Source organism: Branchiostoma floridae, chromosome 3 (genome assembly GCF_000003815.2).
Source record: "Branchiostoma floridae strain S238N-H82 chromosome 3, Bfl_VNyyK, whole genome shotgun sequence".
NCBI lineage: Eukaryota > Metazoa > Chordata > Leptocardii > Amphioxiformes > Branchiostomatidae > Branchiostoma > Branchiostoma floridae.
In genome coordinates this window covers 6,073,041-6,096,789 of record NC_049981.1, presented here as the reverse complement: position 1 = coordinate 6,096,789, position 23,749 = coordinate 6,073,041, and the positions used below count along the sequence as shown (strand labels likewise).

The following is a 23,749-nucleotide window of genomic DNA, read 5'->3' as shown; positions in this document are numbered from 1 at the left end:
GTATAGCCAATCCACTGTTAAAGGTGGTTCTCGGAGTTTGAAAGTAAATACTCAGAAAGAGGAGAAAATGATAACAGAGGACTGGGCGGAAAAACTTGAATGACTTTATTCACCCCTTGAAACTGGGTGTAACTTTAGTTCACCTTTATTTGAGGGGTAACCTATATCCGTTGTCTTTAAAAGCAAGGTATTTAGGGATGTCAACTTGACAGGCGGTCAAACTGCAATATTTTGACAATGTTGGGTCCTCTGAAATATTTTGAAAATATTGCAGTTTGAAACCACAGTTTTTGAAACAACGGATATAGGTTACCCCTCAGATAAAGGTGAACTAGTGTAACCCTTAGGTACAGACTTTCCCCGCAGACTCTATTTTCATATTCGTTCAGCATAAAAACTTGAATTATGTGGATAACATCATTTGACATCTGATTATCCGGATAATGATTCTGCCTAATAGAATTGTGATTGAGGATGTTTGCCAAAATATCAGAAATCAACAATATTTTTTGCTTTCTCTAATCTCACAATATGCTAGCATATCTCCAAATTGAAAGGTGGTCAGAAAGTTCAAAAAGTCAAAACTGATGGACCAGGGCTGTCTACAGGACCCGTCCCAACAACCTCGGACGGAAATTTCTTTGTTGGGAGTTGGGACGGACAAAAATTTCACCCCCTACATTTGTATCATACATTTCATATGAACTTCAAAGCATGAAGTTGATGAAACCAAAGCTTGAAATAAACAACAAACAACGAACAATGAGTCAGGCACCGATTAAATTCAAAGGTTGAGACAGCCCTGCTTTAAGGACCCTCATCGTAGTGGTGAGAACAAAAACAAACTTAAACTCGATGTTTATGTTCTTTCTCAACATATATATAATACATGTTTGATGCTAAATTCTGTTATATATTAATCTATCAGGCTATGTAAAAAAGAATAGGATAAAATACTAAGTCTTGTATTAAATGTATTATCTCTTCATATATCGGGAAAAAAGTGCTGGTGCTTCCAGGTAGACTGACTTAGCACAATGTTTTTCTTTCTTGGAAAAACAGGATTTCATTATGGAAAAAGAGACTGTGATGGCTTAATGTATGGAGTAATGTGTACCCAGTGTGGGCATAGTTTAGTATACTAACCATGGAGAGAACATTATTGACACAACCAATGGTACAGGGACTTTATGCTAAATTGTGAGGATTTTTGTTTGTTTTGTGGTATAACATATAGTTTTTCAGCTTTGAAATGACCTGAAAAACCTTTTACATGGAAAATTTATTTGTACAAGTATTTTCATGGCTGGATGCCTCTATAATGTTGACCTTTGAACCTTTCATGATGTTACACTGGACTAAACCATTCCTCAGTGTAGAATGTTATGTTTTTTTTGGTCAGAAGAATATTTAAGGGGAATGTATTTCACCCTCCCAATCTGTGATAACCTCTGTGGCTTTAGATTATTTAAGCCATGTTATTGCTTAATTCAGAAGCTAAGGGTATAAGAAAGTTCATATCCAGTCTGCCCCAAAGTATTTGTTGTTCTCCTCCCCTTGACTTGATTGGAATAGTCTGAATGAGTGTCTTTTTAACCACCTGTCCAATCATGCATACCAAACTTTGCAAAGGACAAATTTTGCATACACTTGTCCCATATTTGACTGTATACAGGGGTGCCTATTAGTAAGTGTTTATACAATTTTTACAGAATTTGTACAAGTTCTACTGAATACATTAAAATTTATGGAATCTAAAAAACATTCAAATTTTTTAAGGAATTCATATGATCTACTGCTACAAAAATACATATTTTTGTGATTATAGGACCCACTACTACTAGAAACATACATAATTTTATGGAATTTATACAATCCATTGTTACAAAATACAAAATTTATGAAATTGATGTCATTAAATACTAACAAACAAACAAATTTTACAGAATTCATACAATCCACTATTAAGAAACACAAGTTTTATGAAATTCATGCCCTTTTAAAAGTACACAAACTTAATGAGGACAGTATGCAAATATTTATAATTAGGCACCCCTGGTATAAAGGCATTCATAAAGGTATCCTAGAATAACTGAGTAACATGGTTAACATTTGATTGTGTGTATCCATTGTGTAGCCACATGTAACAAAATGTGGTAAATATTGTTTAGGAAAAGTACAGTGTAAAGTCATTGGTGTCCTCGTTTTGTTATGTTAAACATTTCTCTTGGCAAGGCTATGAGGAAAAAGGCTGTGTAAGGGGTTTTGACAGAATATTGTTATGTGTTCATTAGAGCTGTGTATGAGGTTTAGCAGAATACTAGACAATGTATACATTTGCATTGTGTAATGGGTTTAGCAGAATACTTGTCCTGTATACATTTGCATTGTGTAAGGGGTTTAGCAGAATACTTGTCATATATACAATTGGGTTGTGCAAGGGTTGTGACTGAATACTTGTCCTCAATTACTTTTGGGTTGTGTGAGGGGTTTAACAGTCTGCGAATACCTGTCCCATAAACATTTGGTCTGTGTAAGGGGTTGAGCAGAATATTTGACATATATACATTTGGGTTGTGTAAGGGGTTTAACAGAATATTTGTCCTGTATACATTTTGGCTTGTGTAACAGAATACAAAGTCTTATCATCGATAGAGACTTTTTGTTTACATCATAATGATTATAATTTGATTCTCTCAGCAGCCATGTTGGAGTACAACAGCAGCCATGTTGGTGTGTGTAACTGACAATGTACTTCGACATGGAAGAAATGATAATGGGTTAAAGTTGAACTGATCCACACTGTAATTGCCAATAGGAAAAAAATCGACTTACCTAACTGTTATTTCCAGTCTTTGTCAAGGAATGAGAAATTCACCGCTTCTGTGACGTCACGTTAATATGCTGATAAAAAACCTGACTTGCGGAAAGCCTATGGCACCCCCCGTCTCTGTTGTGAAGCCCGGATGTAGGTGGCTTCTTTAAATCCTCTTGAGACAAAATGCAATTTTTGTATTGGCAATTAATTACGGTACAACTTTGATTCAGAAGGACTTATACCAACAACACAGATGGACTTTCAAATGGAGTAAATAATGTCATACGAAATGCATTTATTGTTCATTAAGGTTGTGCACAATTATTCGTGTCACTTGTTTACAGGTGTACATGTTTGGGAAGGCATTTTTGTTGTTCTGCTATATATATATATACATGTATAAACAAGTTCCCAACCTAACAGTTTACCTGGAAATATTTGTCAGCATATAGGGTTTGTGCAATTAGAATCCGCATCAACAGCTTACAGCTTGATTTTGTTACAGTTTTAATGTATTGAGTTTGTAACTTTGATCATTCTTTGGTTAATATTTTAATTTCTTGTCTATTCTGTGTTACTTTCACTGGTTATGGCATACATTTTGTTGATTATCATCAGGTTCAGTTTGTATATCAAGCATAAAGAGTTAAAGAAAAGCATTCAGTTACTTGTGTGATTGTCTTGTCCATGATTTCATCGTACATGATTCATCCATTTAATATATTAAAAATCTAACCTTAAGCAAACATTAGGCTAACGGCACGTTTCTGAACCGGGGCCCGACCGGGCTGTTTTTTAGAAGAAAAAAAAATAGAAATGTATACGATCAAGTATAGACAAGTAATGTCCAAGACTATTCTCCTCTTGTCTTGTGTAGTTTGGTGTCTTTTATATCATAGTTGTCGTTCCAGAAAGCTGTCTGACCGGGCCCTGGTTTAGAAATGTGACATAGGCCTTAGTTTAAAAGTACTGTAAATGCAGAAATGTTCGCGGTGGTTTTATACACGCGATTTTCGTAGTGATCATTGCACTGAGAACAGAAAATCGCTGCAAACATTTATCCATTATATGTTTCAATAAAGACTATGGTGGTACTGCAAACCACTGCAAAAACTCAATTTTCCAACTAACGCAAATTTAAATCCCCGCGAACTTAAATGCATTTACAGTAGATCGTTAAATACTGGGACCCAGGACTACCTTTAATACACCAAAGTATCGTTTGGTACCCTTCTGATGCTATTTGCGAAGTAGCCTTGCAAAGTTACAACCTCCTGCGACATTCAAAAGTTGCAAGTATAAGTGCAAATTCTATGTTTCTACATTATGTTTTGAGCACATAAATGTCAACCTTATTAATTTACTGTCTATATACTATCAATGAAAACCATGTTCGTTTCCAAATGTGGCAGATAAAAATTGATGGGTATTAGACAATTGAAAAAAAAGATTGCAAGGTCCGATAGTGCGTTTTACCTAGTGCCTGATAGTGTTGTACCAATTTTTACGTCATCATTCTACAGGTCGCAATTATACCCTTATAAGTTAATGTGAACCATACAGCTGTTATAACACACTAAATAAATGTAAATATCTACACATTAAAGACCCCTATGTAACATTAACATATCTACATTGTAGAAACAGTACTGTTGCAATATTATCGATTTGATGATTCTATCTATTTTTAGCCGTTGGGAAATGTTTTTGGTGACGCCTTATGGGCGAGCCAAATGGTAGTATTATGCTTATTCTGCAAGAATTCTAGGAATTGTACAGAGATTCCCACAGGAATGCTGATATATAGGAATGTTTGGAATTCCAGTCAGGGAACCTGTGTAGGGCAGAATTGCTGCAATTCCAACGGCTTGTAGGAAGTGGGTCATGCAGATAGACTCCCCTAGGAGTTGGAAGCATTCGGCCTAGAAAACTGCACAAGTAGATGGAATTCCAGCGACGGGGCGGTGTTGGGTAAGTCACTGGTATTTCAACCAGGAAGCCAGTGTTGGGTAGGGTCACTGGATTTCCAGTCAAAGGACAAGTCTAGGGTGACTAGGGTAAGGCGCTTGAATTCGAAGCAGAGAAGCAGTCTTGAGTAGGGCTGTAGTAATTCCAGCTGGTGAGATGGCTATGCACAAAGTAGTGATAAATGGTAAGGAGTACATAACACTATCATATTCTTGTGGTAAATACTAGTTTAGAAATTATTAAAACATTTTTTTGCCAGGCTTGTTCTGTATGGTAGAAATTATAATATTTCTTGAAAAGTTAGTTTAGAAAAAAAGAGTTCAAAACATACCAAAAGTCATCCACCCTGGGGTTTTAATTTTATGATGGCCAAAACTATACCTCACTTTTTCATGGAGATAACGATAAGCCTATACTAATAGTTGCATACGTCGCCCCGTGTGAAATACCATCTGTAAATGATGAAGCATTTTGTAGGGGGAAAATGAGCCACTCTCTTTAAAATGACTGTCTAAAAGTCATGGGGTTTAACTTTATCATTACGAAAAGTCTAAAGCTAAACACTCAAAATTTGCTGTAACTAAGAATTTTTTCTCCCACAAAATGGGTAAAGTATGTACGATTTGATACGCCTAGAAGATAAACATAAATAGAAGTATGCTACTGACAGAAAAAGCAAATACGAGTTGATAAACACAATATATAGGGTCGTGTTGATTTTATGATATGGATGACATCCTTTGTAAAGCCCAAAACTGGTGCGAGCGTGCGGATAAAAAGAATTTCGCGCCAAAATTAGCGTTCGTTATGGAATCTTAGTGTTCAGAAGGGTTGTACAAATGCCTGGGCACACAGAGCAAGCTATACAGAGTACGATTTTGTTTTACATATTTTTCCTTGGAATCGATGTTGGCATTCATATAATCGGTGCAATGGCCGTGTTGGTAGAGTGTTCGCCTTGCATTCGGTAGGTCATGAGTTCGATCCCCGGCCGAGTCATACCAAAACTTTGAAAATGGTACATGCTGCTTTCTCTGCTTAGCATTCAGCACTAATGAGGAAGAGTATGGAAGTTAAACACACATCACTACCAGCGGACCAGCCCTCTGCTGTAGTGGCTTACACATGTGTGGCCCAATGGCTACCGAAATGGAGATAGACGCCACCCCTGCACCCACCCCAAGCATCTGCTCAGATGTACGGACAACTTAAACTATTTTAGTCATATAAAACTAGTATAGTATATATTCGTTTTCCGATATTATTTTTGCAATGTGCAGCATATATTTTCTCATTTTGCAATAAAATTTTGCTTTATATAATTTGGAAACTTTTTTTTTCAAACGGCCGAAAACTGATGCAGATGCGTATCCCATCCATATACTAGTAATCAAATAAGAAAGGCCTAGTTAAAGGACATGTACACTTCGTACTTTTAAGTAAATTTCGGAAGTTTGAACACATTAAGGTAAACATCCGATACTGGATGTCCTGTCCGTGGCAAGGGTCACGTTATGACGTATACGAATAGCTAACGCTTTGCGCAGTTCTGTTCAGTACCTCACAGCAAACGGTCCACACTTGCAACTCAGCATGAAGTGAGTATTTCTCGATATGATTGTACTATTAATTCTAATTTGGGTTGATATTCATCTCAATTGACCACGAGACGACAACAGATTATTGTAATATGACTATCGTTAGACAATTTTGGCATATTAATATGATGCATATATGTATGCTCCAGTAGATATATAAATGTTCACGACTTATCATGTAATCCAACTTTTGAGCTCGTTCCAAATGTTTTGCATCGCAAAAAAAGCCTGGTAATGTGAATTTGTGGGTCGTTTGATTCGTACTGTACGAAGGCCCAGAAAGACAAAACGAGCGAGTAGTGACTAATCTTTCCCACGCCAGCGCTTATCGGAAAGCTGGACAGCTGCTACCTCTCACCATAGTAGTATTTCTTTATACTATCTTAGGGCTTGAGAACCACAATAGCTTTAATGAGGTTCTGTCTTTTAAAGGCATACATATTTTTCGAACCCTCGCCTCTAGCTTTTCTTTCCCTTTAACCGTTCTTTTGAACTTAAAAATGTACATACACCCCCCCCCCCCCTCTCTGCCCAGGGTTTTTGCAGTCTTTGCCCTGTTGGCGGTTGTCTCCGCGCGGCCAGAGAAGAACAACATGAACGGCGGCACGGGCGGCACTATGACGGGAGGGATGACGTATGGTGAGTAACTGCTTCTCATTGGCTAAGAAAATGTAAACATTAGGTCGTATGGCGAGTCACTGTTCCTCATTGGCTAAGAAAGATATAAAGAGATAACGGTTGATGCCGTGTAGCACGTTATTGCTTCTCATTGGCCAAGAAAATTCAAACATGACAGGAGGGATCACCACACCTGCGATACCACACATGATTGGCTAAGAAAATTTTCAAAAGTGACGGAGGGATGACGTATGGTGCGTTATTGCACCTGATTGGCTGAGGAAATCCAAACATAACGGAAGGGATGACGTATGCCGGTATGGTTCGTTACTGCACCTGATTGGCTGAGAAAATCTAAACCTGACGGAAGGGATGACGTATCGTGCGCTACTGTTTGATATGAAAACATTTCACAGTATGTGCTAAGTAAATTTTGTATTTGCCCTTCTATTCTGTATGTCTTCGTTAGTTTAGAGAGTAGCACAAGCAAATTAAAGGTGAACCCAACAGGCATAGGCGAACAGTTACAAGTTGTGCCATGTCTATCGTCTATCGAAGCTTTCTTGAACATTGATAAGATGATTTCACACTACTTTGTCCCCCTATTGGGAACCTTTCGGTAGCCTAGGTTTTACTCTAGTCTGGTGTCCAGCCTTGTTCGAGTTAGTCCGCCCCGAAGCGTAGTGGTCCTTGTTTCATTGTTTTTCTTGTGCTATCCTGTCATCAAAGCTGGCGCTTCAATGATGACTAAACATTATCATACCAGTCTGAAGGGACTTAGAGAATTTCATATATCCTCAGACCATATCATTTGATTTTCATTTGCTCTGCTTAATTGTTGTCTTGTTTCCTTGTAATTATTTAGTAAACCCATGTTCTTGTCTTCATTTCCGATGGCGGCACTAAGGTAATGACATTATTGTGTCGACATGTCTTGTAGATATATAAAAAGAACTGGTGCACCCGGACCAAATCCTCCCTTATAATCAATTTGGCACAATAAAACATTAGCATAAGGATTGCAAAGTTTAATTTTACTTAGCTTTGAATATTTATTCTACACATTGTTTCGTCTTTACCAGATGGCTGTATCCACAACGGCAATACCTACAACGTCGGAGACACGTTTGAGGACGGGTGCTACCTGTGCGAGTGTCGTGGGGAGGGTACCGGCTTCGTCGCCTGCCAAAGCAAACCGTACGTACTTTGTGACACTTTCAAGTAACATTGGGTCACCTTTATCCGCGGGGTAACCTATATCCGTTTTTAGATTTTAAAAAAGGTATTCGAGGCATCTAATCGACGGATGGTGGTTTCAAATTTTATACATGTACTTCCAAAACACTGCATTTGGAACCTCGTCCGTCGACTTCATATTCTTGTTTGAAATGTAGCGGAATAAGGTTACCCCGCGAATAAAGGTGAATTGATGAACTACAGTTTCATTTTTTTCGCTCGGATCTGAGGATTAAGCAAAGCAAAACCTAGATTATTGATATATAAAAAAGTGATTGAACAACCATATATATATATATATGCATTGTCCCCTATAAGCCTACTAGTACGATAAACATTACAGAGAACATCTCTACTCATAGTCAACTTCCTGAGAGTAGGATCAACCTCAAGTGTTAAAAGTTGCCCCTCTTAATTTGATGCGTTTCCTGCTATAAACAGCTTGTTATAATGATAAAGTGTGCATGGTCCTATGATAGCATGCACTCATAACTGTGCATACGACAAAGAGCAATCCGTATGAGTACTTTATTACTAGCTGCACAAGTACAAATTATCGCTTGAAACTTACAACACATAGATATCAAGCAAAAACACGATGCTGTTCGTCCATCGGATGCCGATAAAAACATACATGTATTCGATAAACGTTTTGTTTATGAAACTTAGACATACAGTACATTGATAAAAACGATAAAAGAAATTACTCAAGAAAGTAAAATTATCAAACAACACTTGTTATTAACCAAACCTTTTCTAAACCTCTAACACATTAAGAACTACATTGCTAAAATTCTAGAATAAAAACTTGCTAGATGATACTTAAATGTGCTCACCAGTCAACCTCATGATAGTATGCTCAGTTTCTAGTGAAATCTTATTGGTGCGTAATTTTATGGGCCACCCTCACATCAACTTGCAAAGTGTACATGGATCTACTTAATATACCTGAAATCTCACATCATTACATCCGTGAATAATTAAATCAAGTTGCCATATGGATGAATAAGAAACATTATTCACAACAACATGTTTTTCAATAGCCAATAACAGGTGCTCATCCAAACGACGTGTTGTGAAAACAAATGGCTGTGAACCTTGTTTTAATGTTACATGATAAACTTCATAGTTCATTACACACAGTAAGCATTACGATGATACTTCCTTCGTCTATTCCCCAATGATAACACTTCTTGCTACTGCGATCCTGCGCTGAATGGACCAGTCCAAGTTGATGGTGCAGGGGAGCAAGGTCATCATTTCCTGAAAAAAAATGGAAATAATATCGTTAGTTTAAAAACTACATGGTCTTAAAAACTATCCAGTAACTGTATGTGAGCCTAGGGATGCGTTATTAAATTACTAATTACTGATTTAAATTCGAGCCGATTTTTCTCCCTTTTGGTGCTTCACGGGAGCCTGCAGCTACTAGGCTATTTTGGGGAACGGTCGGATTTTTGCAAAACTCGCGGTTGAAATTAAACCAGGGCCCGGTTACAATGGACGTCGTGACCTGGTCGTGAAAACATCGAGGGGTCCCTCTCGGTATAGCCGGCAGTCCACAGGGACAAATTTGTGGCTTCGGAGCCCGGCCGGGGCTACATCCCCTGCGGACACTGGTGCAAAAGAGACCGTATCATTCAAGGTTATTATCTCTCAAGGTCCTTGAAGACGTGTCTTACCTGCACGGTCATCTTTGACTCGAGAAGGAGGAGTTCGAACATCTCAGGGTCTCCGTCTAGGTTGTTGAGACGGGCGAACTCCTTCGCGTCGACTCGGGACATTTCCCGCTTCACCGTCTTGAACAGTCTGAACAGACTGTCGTGTCTGTGATAATATAACGGAACAAACATATTCAAGTGGATGTACTAACACATTTTTATGTGTGTAGTGACCATTCAACGGACTGTACGTAGTGCAGAGTTGTTCACTACAGACCAACTGTGGCGGGCGGGCAGGCAATATCTTCGGCGGGCCAAGGCAGTATGCCCGCCGATACAATACGCGCTGCGATTTGTAAACCGGGCTACATCTTCCCTAGAAGCTCTAAATAAGATCGGTTGCCGGCATGGCACAGTCTAGCGCACCCAGTGTACTACCGACGGGGTTCTTATATAATTAACAATCTAAGAGAACACAAAAAAGTGGCCGCAATTGCCACGATATTCCTATGCGGAGATGATCACTATTCCACTGATCCATTACTTAGTACATTTTGTATAGAGAATATATAGAGAACACACAACAGTGTGTTTTTCGTAAAAGCTGAATCATTAACGATGATATCTTTTTGCTGACTCTTAGATCTATTTGAAAGGAAAATTTTACTAACCCTGATACTGTAGGCTCTAGCAGGCTCAGCCTTCGGTTCAGTTCGTTGTCATCAGTCATCACTTGGGAGCGTTGCCATATGCTCTCTTTCTGCTGGCTGTCTTCAACGAACTGCAGTACCCAGCTCAACCGGTAGGGCCACTGCTCGGCGAGAACCACCCACGACGCCACCTGCCGTGGGGTGACGAACTGCAGCAGCTTCCTGTGCTTCAGGACTTTGACGGTCATCCTCAGCACGTGGTAGATGTTGGCAATGTGATGCGCGTTGCCATGGACGTAGAACATGATGTCATTGATGTCGTCATCGTCGTCGTCTTGAACTATGACCTGGATGACGTCACCAAGGAAGTCAATGTTGAACTTTCCATCCACCTGGTCTCGCTGGTTGTCTTCCTTTGTTCCCGATTTCGTTAACGACCCACTTATAGCTTTGGCAAGGTCAATAGGGTCACCATCTTGGGACTGATGGCCGCCATTTTGGAACTCGCCACTGCCAGTTTCGATCTCGTAGCTGTCACCTTGGAACTCATGGCCGCCATCTTGGATTCCTTGGCCGCCATCTTGGATCCCGTGGACGCCATCTTGGATCCCAAGGTCACGCGGCGAATCCGGCAACGCTGACAAACACTTCCTGGACCATCGCCCTTGACTGTCGATGAGGAGCTTCTGACGCGCCTTGCTTCCCGCCTTGAAGGAGATCTTGCCCGGTGACTTGGAGGAAGGTAACTCGCTCATGATGATTCCTGGCTTCCCGCGGACGACATCACGGAAGAGATCTCTCCTGTTCCCCACGTTCGGCTCGGGCAGACACACGGGGACGTGAACAATCCTTTTTAGGTACTCATACCTGAAATAGAATAAGTACAGTACAGAATTGTGACTACAAAAACAGAATTCACATGTCCCTCGTGACTCAATCTTGAAGAAGGCTGCACTAAGTCAAACCTCCTTGATCAAGCAAACAATCGTGTTTGGACAGTTCAGCCATCAAAGGTTGAGAAAAGGGGAGGGGGGGGGGGGTGTACATGGCGAGATGGATGTAGATGAATAGATAGATAGAGTTCGAGAGATCGGAAAAATAGAGTATATAGATGAATAAATGATAGATATTTGAATCCCACCTCTGCCACCACGTCATTGTGGAACGCGTGCAGTGCCAACTCAAGGACGACAGTAGGCGCATTTCAAGGAAGTTCAATACAACATGTTAAAAACTATCGCGGCAAACCCATAATGGCGGACAAAGGGCACAGCGTGACTTGAGACGTAACCGCTAGAAGGACCAAACCACTTGTTATACGGTTGGTGGCCCATACCAACTGTAACAAACTATACCAACTACACATATAGTGGCGCATAGACAGATAAATGCATACACATAGATGCATGCATTGATTTCATTAGATAGATACATGTAGGATATTTGTTAGCTACATACCCACTGGCGTTGTTGATCATGATGTCTTTTAGACGACTCTCCAAACAGTTCACCACGATTGTGGGGTCCATGGCGATGATAGAGACGAAATTGGCCCCTTCGTCTGACAGCAGAATGTTCATGGCCTCCAACACCCCCACCACCCGGTCGCCAGGGCAACAGTCCAGATCATCAACCATGATGATGACGCGGTATTGGATCCCGGTCACGTGTTCTAAGAACCGCAGGAGTGACGTCACGGTCTTGACCTCCGCCTTGACCTCTGACATGAAGCCCAGCTGATCGGCGAAGTCCGGCTTCTTCATCTGGCTGTTCAAGACGTCTTTCTGAGACTTGACCAGATTCTTGGCGACCTTGAAGTAGCTCTTGATATTGACAACGATGCCCAGACCTAGGACCTGCGATACGGTAGCGATGAGGGTGTTGATGTGCTTAGTTCCTTCCACCAAGACGAAGATGCCGACCAGGGAAGAAAGAATGACTCCAAGGACGACAGCCAAAAGAATCTTGAACCAACCGCATTGGATCAGGGACTTCTTCCCGCCCTTCCAACATTCCACTTGACTCTGGAAGAGAGAAATAAATATTTGGGCATATTATGGAATGAACAACAGTTTTTTTTGCAATCATTCATGACCAGAAAGTAGCAATAGCTGGAGTTTCGGTGACTGCTGTCTTCAGGGTGAACTGCAGCTAGGTGTGCTGTAGTGTGAAGAATGCGGTTCCAAACGTGGCCGAGTCAAAAGTGTCACGAAAGCCAGGGTTCGAATCTTGCCATGCTATCTATCTTTTGTCCTTTGGAAAGGCCCTTTCTTATTTCACCCGGGTGTGAAATTGGTACCTGACTTCGGTTAGGGATGTAAAGGCTATGGAATGGACAGCAACCCACTACCTACTGCCTTAAAAGGTTGGGTTTTTTTTACATTGAGAGACTAGAAGATTATTTAAGTATGCAACCATCTTAGCAATGAAAAGCAATCAGGCCCATGTGACGTCTACATACAAGCTGAAGACAGGTTCACCAAACTCGTGACGTGTGTAGACGCACCTTGATGACGCGGTAGAACCTTGCCGGTGTGGCTCCTATCTTGGCCTCGATGGCGTCACACAGCGTGGTGACGATGCCGGCCCACAATACCTTGCAGCCCGAGAATTCCCAGGCGTTGAAGTCCACCCAAATTACCTGGATAAGAGATGGATTATTGTAGAGATATTACTTCTTTTATATATTTCATAGCAAGCTTGTTAATTGGTAAGCTCTTTTATTTGTGTACGGATATAGAGTTTAAAATTGTAAGATAATGTCAACTACCGTCACAGATGAACTTACATTCAAGTAAAATGAAATAGCAGTTAATTATCAACAATCGTGATTTTTTTCTCCAATTCTCACCTCGTAACGTTGGGTGCGTGGCGTTTTGGACATGACCGGCGGCTCCACCCAGTCCAGGTACACGCCAACCTAATGTTAGAAAAAAAAACATACATACTTAGCTTCAAACGTACGTCAATTAATAATGTTAGACTGCCAGGGAATAAGATACGCAATGTAACAGTTGAACAATGTAACAACTGAACTAACAGTCAGATACTATTGACCTGTCGCTGGCGAAAAGTAGTAAATACCAACTTTACATTATGTATTTCCTAACGTTAAAATTCTAATATGTGATTCATATTTTTCTCCCCTTTTCATTCATTCATGATTCTAATTGATAAAGAATTCCAAGAAAATATGAAATTGTACTGTTCAGTACAAACCTAAATGATTTGTTAAGCCATGAGGCGGTTTATCAGGTTTACAATACAAACAAACAAACAAACAAACAAGTAAGTAAACAAATAAATATCAAATCCCACCATCCAGTACATCGGGTTGGCTTTCTGTAGAAGGGGAATCCTCTTCGTGCACCAGTTCTGTATGTTCCGTCGGTACGCATGCACCAGGGTGGCTACCAACGCCACAAAAAACAAGATGGTGAAAATCAAGATGGCCTCCCATGCGACTAGGCCATAAAATGCACACACGACCGTCGCGATCAGAAAAAGGACGAAGGTAACAAGCAGGTTGGCGAAGATGAAGACGGGAAACTGTGTTTCCTGCTGGTCCTGTTTCCGTTTCCGCTTCTGGTTTTGTTTCAGTCCGTCGACTTCACCCTTGTGGTACTCTTCGTGTTCTTCTTTCTTGTTCTTGATCATCTTGTTGATTTTGTCTGAAAGTTACGACCAAAAGTTAGCTTTTACAAACTTGCTAGTTTGGGCATGATATGTTGGTCATCTTTGCACGTACACACACACACACACACACACACACACACACACACACACATGTGCATATTAGACTTTTGGATGTACAAACTGTACAAGGGACAACCACCATGTTTGAGGGCATATTCAATAGCCTAGTACTCACATGAATGCACAGGGTCGAAAGCTTTATTACACATGTGTGGAGTGAGGAAAGTAGTGTAAAATTCCTTTGCTAATGGCACCAAATCGGTAGCATATCAGGGTTCTGGTTCAAACACCCTTCGGTTATTGCACATGCCGGGCGAATGTTTGTGGATCATGAAAATAAATCTCCCCGAATATGCAGCCTCCACTCTTCACTACAAAACAAGTATATTACGCAAAGAGGTGGGAAAAAACACGTTGACAAGCGTCGATGTCACATACTCATCCACACGATTACTACAAACACCTGTCCATTGTCACCATGGTAACAATAGAATCCTCACCTTTGACCTGCCCTAGGAGGTGAGTCTTGCCCATACCGAACTCCCCGTACACCCCCACGGTGAGCGGCATCTCCGTCCCCTCGTCCGTCACGATCTCTGCGATGCTTCTGGCGTAGATGTCGTACCCAAGAGGATCCTTACCACCGACTTCACTGCTGTTTGTTTCAACTGAAAACTTCCTTTCGTAGTCCTCTGGTGGTGAATCGTCTAAAGAACGAATCAAAACAATGAAGAGGATGCTGTTCCATTAGTTTTCTTTTCCACAACAAGCCTCTCATCTGCTTACATTTTGATGCCTCTCAGACATCATCCTTGAAGCTTCTAACTGGATTTCTGGTTTTCCCGATATGGCTAGCCGATATAGCTGGTGCTTTTGCTGCGAGAAAACTACCCCAAACGTGGCTATATTTGTATACCCCTCGTCCCAGTATGTGAGAAGTTACTTATTGCGGAAAAGAAAAAATCCAACGTTGTATTTTCTACCAATCTCATTGGCCATAGATTACTAGTGGCAAGAAGAAATCATGATGTTTAGAATAATTTTCCCTGGATTGCCTCATATAGCAATGATTATTATTGTACGTGTAGAAGAATTTTACGAGAACAAGAGGGCGGGGCGTGCAATGGCTTTTTTCGTTTTTGAAGGAAAAATACAAATTTGTAATTACTGTTGTAAATGCAAGATAAAGTTTTTTTTGCAGTAGGATTTTTTCTTACCTTCTTGTATGGTCGGGCCTTTGTCAGAAGTGCTGATGTGGTCTATGTGTCCATTCCCGGTCGGTTCCACCGTGACTCGTTCCCCGGGTCTTCCGGTTAACACCTGCACGTGCACGGCTGACAACTGGGTTGCTCCGCAAACCGAACCCGTGCTCTGTTTCCAACTTGAAGTCTCGTCTTCTTTTACGGCCATAGTTTCGTTTGTCGCGACAAGGGGATTGTCCATTTCTACCGCACAGTGGGTCTGTAGTGGGGATTGTGTTTCTTCCTCTTCCCCTTCGAGGAAAATCAGAGACTGCGCAGACGAAAAGCTTTCGAGAGAACCGTACGGTTTTGCAACACCGTTTTGCAAGTCTTCTTGCTTCGGAGCCACAATCTTGTCCTCAGAATCGGAAGTATGGTGCTCGCTTAGATTGCTTAATAAAGACAAATTAGAACCTCGATCCCAGGCTGTTCCGGTTACATTTCCGGTAATGCTCGTTCCCAGGTCTTCTTGAGTGCTGCTCGACTCGTCCCCGGAGTTGTTGTCTTCCAGAAGTCTAGTCTCGTCCCCGGGGTTGTCTTCGACTAGAGTCAGTTCGCCCTCAAAGTCCGGGTTGTTGTCTGCATGTAGCTTCTTGTAGCGAACATGGGGTATTTTCAAGGGATCCAAATGTCCTTTCGTGGATTCATCCATGTTGTTTCTTCTCACGAAATCCTAAAATTGAATGGAGCAAATTGTTATTTCAAAGAATTCATTTTTTTTAGTAGACGCGAGCGCTCAAGGTAGAAAAACAAAGGTTCTGAATCGAGTACGAACAATCAAATAACCAGCAAACCACATCCTGTAAATGTTTTTGTAGTTCGAGAGTCAGTACTAGTAATATGAATTGAAAGAGCAAACTAGCACTTTTTAAAGGTTATTTTTGTTCAAGCGTGAATTGCAAATAATAAAATACTCAGCGATCATAAGATCTATAGAAGATAAGATCTCAGAATAGAGCCTATGCCTTGAGTCAGTCCTGGTGACCCAACAGAATAACTAGTATCTCTGGTTCTTAGCCGCCTGTTTGTTATTATCTTATTATAGGTGTCACATGTAAATGTAACTGTACCAATTATTATTATTTTATATCACACTTACTTACTGATAGCCTTCGGGCATACATTTTCATCTTTGCAAAACAAACTCCAAAAGGCGCTTATAGAAGAGGTGAGAAAAAATGATCACTTTACTGTAAAATCGGCGACACAAATACAGAATAAAAAGACAAACAACTCTCTCAACGCTATATCCACATTGTCGAAAATCCTTCACTTGGCTGCATACACGGCTTTTGCAAAAAAAGAACTAAACAATAAAAAAAAAAACTTTACCTATGATGACGTACGCCCAATTACTTCACAAACAGCAAGCTTTAACCTTTTTCAACTATATATCCACATACCTGTCTGTAAATATCAGTAATATCTTGAATATCTTCATCAATGAAAGTTCTGGAGGTAGAAACTTAGAAAGAAACGCGCGTGTTCACGTCCCAAGTGCTACTCACTAGTGACCATCCAACAGGAACTCGGAGGCATCGCTTGTGCATGTGACGTCAAGAAAGTTGTCTTTCCTTGCATAATTTGTTCTGTTCCGTAGACAACTTTCATACGGCGGGGAGTTGCCTTTGAATTTTTGCTGTTTTACTTTTTCAAATATGTATGCGCACTGTTTCAAGAAAATACATTTAGATTAAATTTTGTAAGCAAGCTGTGTTTCATTTTGTTTAAACTTACTACTGTGGCTTGTCAACAAAAAAATTACAAAAAATATGGACATTATGAACATTATATCTATTAGATACTATAGGTCGTTGAGGCTTGAACGAACAAGCTTTTGAAAGTAACGCAAAACCGGTTTTACTGGTTTTACTGGTTTATGTCTGTTTTCATTTTTACCTCATGTAAGGCTAGATTTAAGCTATAGATATAGAACGTTTTTCGCAAAGAAACGCTTGTGAAGGTTGTTGATCATTGACCTTTATTCTATTTCAGATTTTGTGTTATTTTTTTCTATTTGTTGTCCTTCATTTCTCCTATCAAGGAACCATTATGTATTGTGCTTTCTTTGTTTCAATGTAATTTTGCTGCAGTTTTTTTTTAATTCTGAGCCAAAAATCATCTTATTCTGTACCTAGTTTCCCCTGTATAGAAGCCACATTTCAAGCACGTTAAAGACCCCTATCTGTGTGACACAATGGCTAGAGCGTTGAAATCAGAATCAGTAGGTCCCGAGTTCGATACTTGCCATGCCCCAATGACGGTGGAGTGACGCCCACCGAGCCTCACGGCTAACCTGTCTATAGGTGCAAAAACACCTACGGCTTAGGTGCTGCCAGTGTGCCAACATCTGCGCACTTGCCACTAAGACCCGTGATTTTTTTAAAGACCCGCCACACAAATGAAGGACATTTTTTTGATCTTGCCCCACAGGTGTCCCCCGATGACCTACCAGCCCGGTTGTACCCCCGTGCAGGTCGGCTGCTGTTACGAGATGCAGTGTGGTACCGGTACGGGAACCGGAACGGGTACAGCCAGTAAGTTCCGCGTTAGATTGGCACATGGACGCATCCACACACATGCATAAACACGAGGCGCGCACACACACTCACACACACACACACACACACACCACACACACATACACAAATACATACATAGCCGTGTATACACGTTCCAACACGCACACAGCAACACACACAAACGCACATGCACACACAAGCACACATTACACACACAAAAACACAAAAACACAAATACATAGCGGCGGTGTAGGCTGTAGTTAATGTTATTAACTAGATGCAAGTTAGTTAATATTGATAAGTTGTTATTTCTAACCCAGTCGAGATGCTGGTAGACGTGGATGTGTGCCAGTATAACTACCAAACCTTCCAGATCGGTCATCGGTAGTACGTGCTTTAGTTATCATAAATATCGTTAAATAGGTCAAAGCTAATGTTTATAAGTTAATATTGATGAATGGTTATCAACCCAGCCCAGATGCCGGTAGCTGTAGATGTCTGCCAGGCTAACGGTCAGACGTACCAGATCGGTCAGCAGTGGTATATGACTAACGGGGGCTACATGCTCATCTGTACCTGCGAGGGCAATGGTACCGGATACTATTCCTGCGCACCCTCCAGTGAGTCGTTCTTATCTACGTTTTATGTCGCCATTTTGTATTCCAAGGTCATAACTTTTACGTCAGTTTGTATTTTCCCTGTGCTCCTTCAAGTATTCCTGTATCAGTAGTCACTGTCTGTTCAAATTTGCTTGTTCTGCCGCCATACCGTGTGAATATTAACCAATCAGATTCAGGTTTTTTTAATTCACGTTGTATTATTTGTTACTTCTAGTTGCTGATTGGCTGAATGGCTAATTGATTTATACAAAGGGCCATGCCGATGCCTGGGAGTAAATATTTTACCATACATGGTAAAATACTTGGATGTGCCGGAGGGTTGGAAAAGAACCCCCGCGAAATCCCCCAATAAATTATTTTGAACTAGTTTTTGGTCAAAAATGATAACGGAGCCCTTTAAGGAAAAAATCCCAGAAATTCTGATTGGTTCACTGATGCGGTCCTAAACAATGATTGTTTATTTAGTGTTAACGATGCTGTCCCAAACGACAGCTATGCAACTGTTCATTGACTTCGCTAGCTAACCTGCTGGTTCGCATATTTCTTTTAATACAGACAACCCTGCTAACGAGCGGTGTGTGTACGAGGGCCAGTCCTACACCGTGGGCCAGACCTGGCAGATCCAGTACCAGGGCTTCACCCTCACCTGCACATGCGTGGGAGAGGGCACTGGCAGGGTCACCTGCGGATAAACAGGGGGCAAAGGCCAACACGCCATGTTAATGACGTCATGGCATGATCCTGTCTTTTTCTGTGCTCAGCACCCAATCAACATGACTCTTTCCGTTTAATCTGCTTCCTTTCTGCTTTTTTTCTGGTCAGTTCTTACCATTTCTTTAATAATTATTTTTCCATCTCCCAGATCTTTTGTTTCATCTCATTCTTTCCTTCTATTTCTCATTTTTCTTCCACTCTCTTTTAAGTTCTTTCCTTTTTTCTTTATAATTTCTGCCCTACTTTCACCTTTTTCTAGTTAGATCACCATCGAATCCTCTCTCTAAACTCATCTTCTTCAAAATAAAGTGCAAGACAATGGTTGATGAGTTGTGTGATTTATTGTATAGAACGAAGTATATGAATGTACGTTAATTGTTGTCGCTAAGGTACGGAACGTATAAAAGTATGAAGATCAACAGATGCGATGCGCGTGTTCCAGTGGAATTATTTATTATGATAAAAGTAATAACCATAACAAAACAATAAGCCAACAGGGATGACTATAGACTATACTTTATTGACACAAAAGTACAGAGACGGGGGACGATACAGGTTATCTTACCCTTACAGTCCATATATGATGACAGTTCAACGTAGATGCTGTCAAGTAGCCTTTACGAAGAAACCCTAAAGTAATCGTTGACGGATTTATCCCTGAATCCCTATATCTTGTGCGCGTTTGTCATGTTTCAGAAACGTACGTTGACTTTGATAAGTTATTTTATCTCATGCCTGGGCTGCGATAACGTTCGATGGAAGTGTTCCGGATCGTGTGATAAAAGCCGTACCATACAGGGTTCGAATATTTATCACACAGGCTTGTTTTATCGAATAATTCGAATGGTTTCTGTGCACGCCGAGTGCGGCGCGGTCGGAAAGTCAAATACCTGATTCGGATTTTGGAACATTACTGTTGAAACAATTTTTGTTTGAGGGCACCAAATTCCCTCAACTTCTAGCGCATTTCACATCGAAACATGTGTTTTCTTAGGTGGGTATGACATAACTGAAATACAACACAGTGTCTTCCGCATCACCCTTGGTGCCAGCCCTCCCGGGGGTCGGATCACCCTCCGGCCTTCGGGCGATACGACCCGCGGTCTGGCTGGTACCTCTGGTGATACGGAATACATCGTGTTGTATTCTATGATTATGTACAGCTGCAGCTGTAGACCCAAAGTAAACAGAATTATTAAAGCATTGTGATTACAAGGTATGTACCTTGATAGATGAATGAAGGATGAGATGAATCAATCGGCGAAATCAAAGAATCAGCGGATGAATTAATAAACGAAGGATAGAAGGCATAGATGAATAAATGAACTTCGGTCTCACATCTATTTTGTTTCAGAATTTGTTTTCTTTAGCCTAGCAGAAAAAAGGCTATAGCTATAGCCATATCCAAAACCCAGACCCACCCATGACCCAGTTTTTTGTTATATACTTAACAGAGCCTCCACACATCGATAATTTATAATGTATGTCCCGTGGTAACATGTATTGTAAAATTCCTCAATGGTACAGTGTACGTAATTAAGCTTTTATCTGCGAAGCATCACATTTCTTATAATTATGAATTCATCTATTCATTCAACCATTCATCCACCCACTCATTTATCCACGTGGTTTTTATGTAGAGGTGGTAACTAGTTCATGCTTGACTGTATATCAATGGCTAGGTGGACCTTATTCATAGTCGGCCACTAGGCAAGGTTTGACTGTATATCAATGGCTGGGTGGCCCCTAGCCTGTGTTGAGTTAGTTGGACAATAAAGATTCAAACAAACAAACACTTGTTCAGGTTTGATTTTTCAAAGAAAAGGCTTAAGAAACTACCATAAAATGTACTAGTATTTGATCACATGTAGACAACTGCCTCGACCCACTTTCTCTTCAGTTCCCCTACGTACAAAAAAAACTCTTGCATAAAGAGCAGACACGTGGAAATGTGTTTGTCTCGCATTGTTTCCACGTGTACAGGCCTGTGCGGCATTGTTAATCAATGAATATCAAATAAACTATTGAATATGTTACTTGTATGTTTATTTATTGTATGGGTGACGTAAATCAATTTCTTTCTAAACCACTCTTTTCACATTTCCCACCAGCATGCGCATCTTCGCTAGACGTATTTGAGACTGCTAGGCAGACAAGTATTTTTAAGCTAGTTGTATTTCTTACCATTTTCTTTTTACTTACCTTCTTTTAGGCAGTCATTCTTTTTTTAAGTTAGCCGTTATTACTTACAAGGTAACTTTATCTCAACCCGCAAAACGATCACCAGGGTGCCTAGTTGACCTGGGCGGGCGGGTAGCCTTCCCAGTGCCGAGAAAAGTCAGGGAAGCTCCCGATCGGCTTGTACCACGCTGTCCCTTTTTAAGTTGCAGAAAGACATTCATCGACCCAACACAAGGTAACAAGAGAGAATCACAGGTATGCTCTTTAACATCTTTTGCCATACAGTTTTCAAAAAAGGCTATTTATAACAATCGGGACGGGTCTTAGTGTAGCCATTGCATGTTTTCAGGATCTAACCCTATTCAGTCAGGGGGGAGGGGCCTTTTGAGGCCTGCGCCAACTTTTTTGACGTATAACGCCAGAACGGCTTACGATAGAGCCCCAAATTTGGTGAATTTGTATAAAACATGCTCTTCAAATTGGTCTATACAGTGTCACTGACGAAAGATCAAGGGTCATGATGTCTGAAACATGACCGTTTCAAAAATCATGAATCACTGTTGTAAGTGATTGCTATTAGGCGTATCTTACAATATGAATTTCTATCCTTGATCGCCGCACCATGATGCACATTAGGGCGTGTTTATTTTTAGGCTGTAAGTTTTTCAAATAACGGTAGATTATGTTTGTAATATGATATTTCTATACGACAAAACACACACCACACGAAGAGTAGGGGTTATAAGAAGTGCTTAGCCGAATAAACGAGCCATTGCACTACTAACCAAAAGCCATGTTTTGCCCTTATTCAGATTGCCCAGTTTACTTAATTTACTCTCTGATATGTTTGCAGATCTACATGTTCGAAATCAACATGATTCCAGGACGTCAGAGTTTGGAGGACCAAACAGCAAGAAGCTGCTACTTTCTGCCTGTACTCCTTATTCTAGTCTTGGCACCGCCTTGCCACGGAGAACATCTTGTAGGCTGCGAAAGAAGCTGCCTAACAAATCAGACATGTTATGTTTCTTGCAACTTTAAAAGTCTTAGGTTAAGAGACCTTCCTGCGTTGCATACTGAAGTCATTCGTTTGGACGCCTCATTTAACGATATCGAGAACCTTACCAACATCCCTCCACTTGATAAACTAGTCTCCTTGAAATTAAAGTCCAACCGAATCGCAACCGTTTCTTGGATAGAACTTAGGAATCTGCCGTCCTTAACGTATTTATACTTGTCCTTCAACAGAATTGCACACGTGAATCTAGGTATAGCCATCAAGCAACTTCCAAAACTACGGTACGTAGAGCTATCAAACAACATGATAGCCTCGCTTTCTCAACGCGGTTTAGGGCTTCCTTTCTTGAACCAGGCACTCCTAAAGAACAACCCATTTAGCTGCGATTGTAGACTATTATGGCTCATCAGCAGTATTCAGTGTATGGAAGGATGCAAAGGAAGACATACGGGGTGTTGCCTTCGGTGTGATAGTTGTTTTCTTAATTCCCATTTAATTATGAACGGCTTTGCTTGTGCCAGTCCAACAAATCTTAAAGGGCTTTCCTTTAGAAATGTCGCTAGTTCTCAGATACCATGCGCGAAAGACACAACTGCTACCACATATGTACAAACATCGGCACCTGAAAACTTTGCAGGAACCAGCTCATATTTTTATAAAGTACATAAAAATCATGATACATATACTATACTTCTTCAGAATGGCACTCATCTTACGAAAACCCGTAAAGACACAATTGTGTCCTCGACTACAACGGCTAAATCGACAAATGTTTTTCAAAGGAAGAACAGTAAGTCACATACTCTAATCTGGCTCGCAGTGACAACCGCTTTAGCTGTTCCGTTGCTGCTAAGTTTGGTTTCAGCTGTGGCTATAAAAATCCTTTGGAAGCACCGATGTTGCAGCTCGGAAGACAACAACGATGTCACTACCGCCCAAACAAATATGAGGATGCATCCTATCATACCTCCTCTAGCAAACACTGCCTACATTAGAAACAGCCATCTACACAAACTGTCCGGTTCTTCTGACATCCTATCTCTACCTCGAGTCAGTACATTTGAAATGGTCCCGCCAATACAAGACACTGCATATGGTAGAAGCGCAGAACCAGCTAAATCACAATCGTCAATTTCACACCAAGTTTCTCGAAGTTTAACGCCAATAGGAAACACAGTACAGGAATATGAGGAAATTCCTTGAGGATT

The 23,749-nt window shown here is 40.8% G+C and overlaps 2 protein-coding genes across 2 annotated transcripts; one reads left to right on the top strand and one right to left on the bottom strand.

Annotated features, from left to right (window-relative positions):
- Positions 1-6,297: 6,297 nt before the first annotated feature.
- LOC118412399 (fibronectin-like) lies at positions 6,298-19,663 on the top strand. The gene is made up of 6 exons (XM_035815230.1): positions 6,298-6,384; positions 6,920-7,023; positions 8,085-8,199; positions 17,920-18,023; positions 18,482-18,628; positions 19,184-19,663. Exons 1-6 carry the CDS (start codon positions 6,380-6,382, stop codon positions 19,318-19,320), a joined length of 612 nt encoding a protein of 203 aa, XP_035671123.1. The 5' UTR covers positions 6,298-6,379; the 3' UTR covers positions 19,321-19,663.
- LOC118412398 lies at positions 8,609-17,054 on the bottom strand. The gene is made up of 10 exons (XM_035815229.1): positions 16,890-17,054; positions 15,463-16,159; positions 14,746-14,952; positions 13,868-14,220; positions 13,401-13,469; positions 13,056-13,190; positions 12,008-12,573; positions 10,571-11,416; positions 9,921-10,065; positions 8,609-9,501 (listed from the first exon to the last, which is right to left on the bottom strand). Exons 2-10 carry the CDS (start codon positions 16,136-16,138, stop codon positions 9,409-9,411), a joined length of 3,090 nt encoding a protein of 1,029 aa, XP_035671122.1. The 5' UTR covers positions 16,139-16,159; positions 16,890-17,054; the 3' UTR covers positions 8,609-9,408.
- Positions 19,664-23,749: the final 4,086 nt, after the last annotated feature.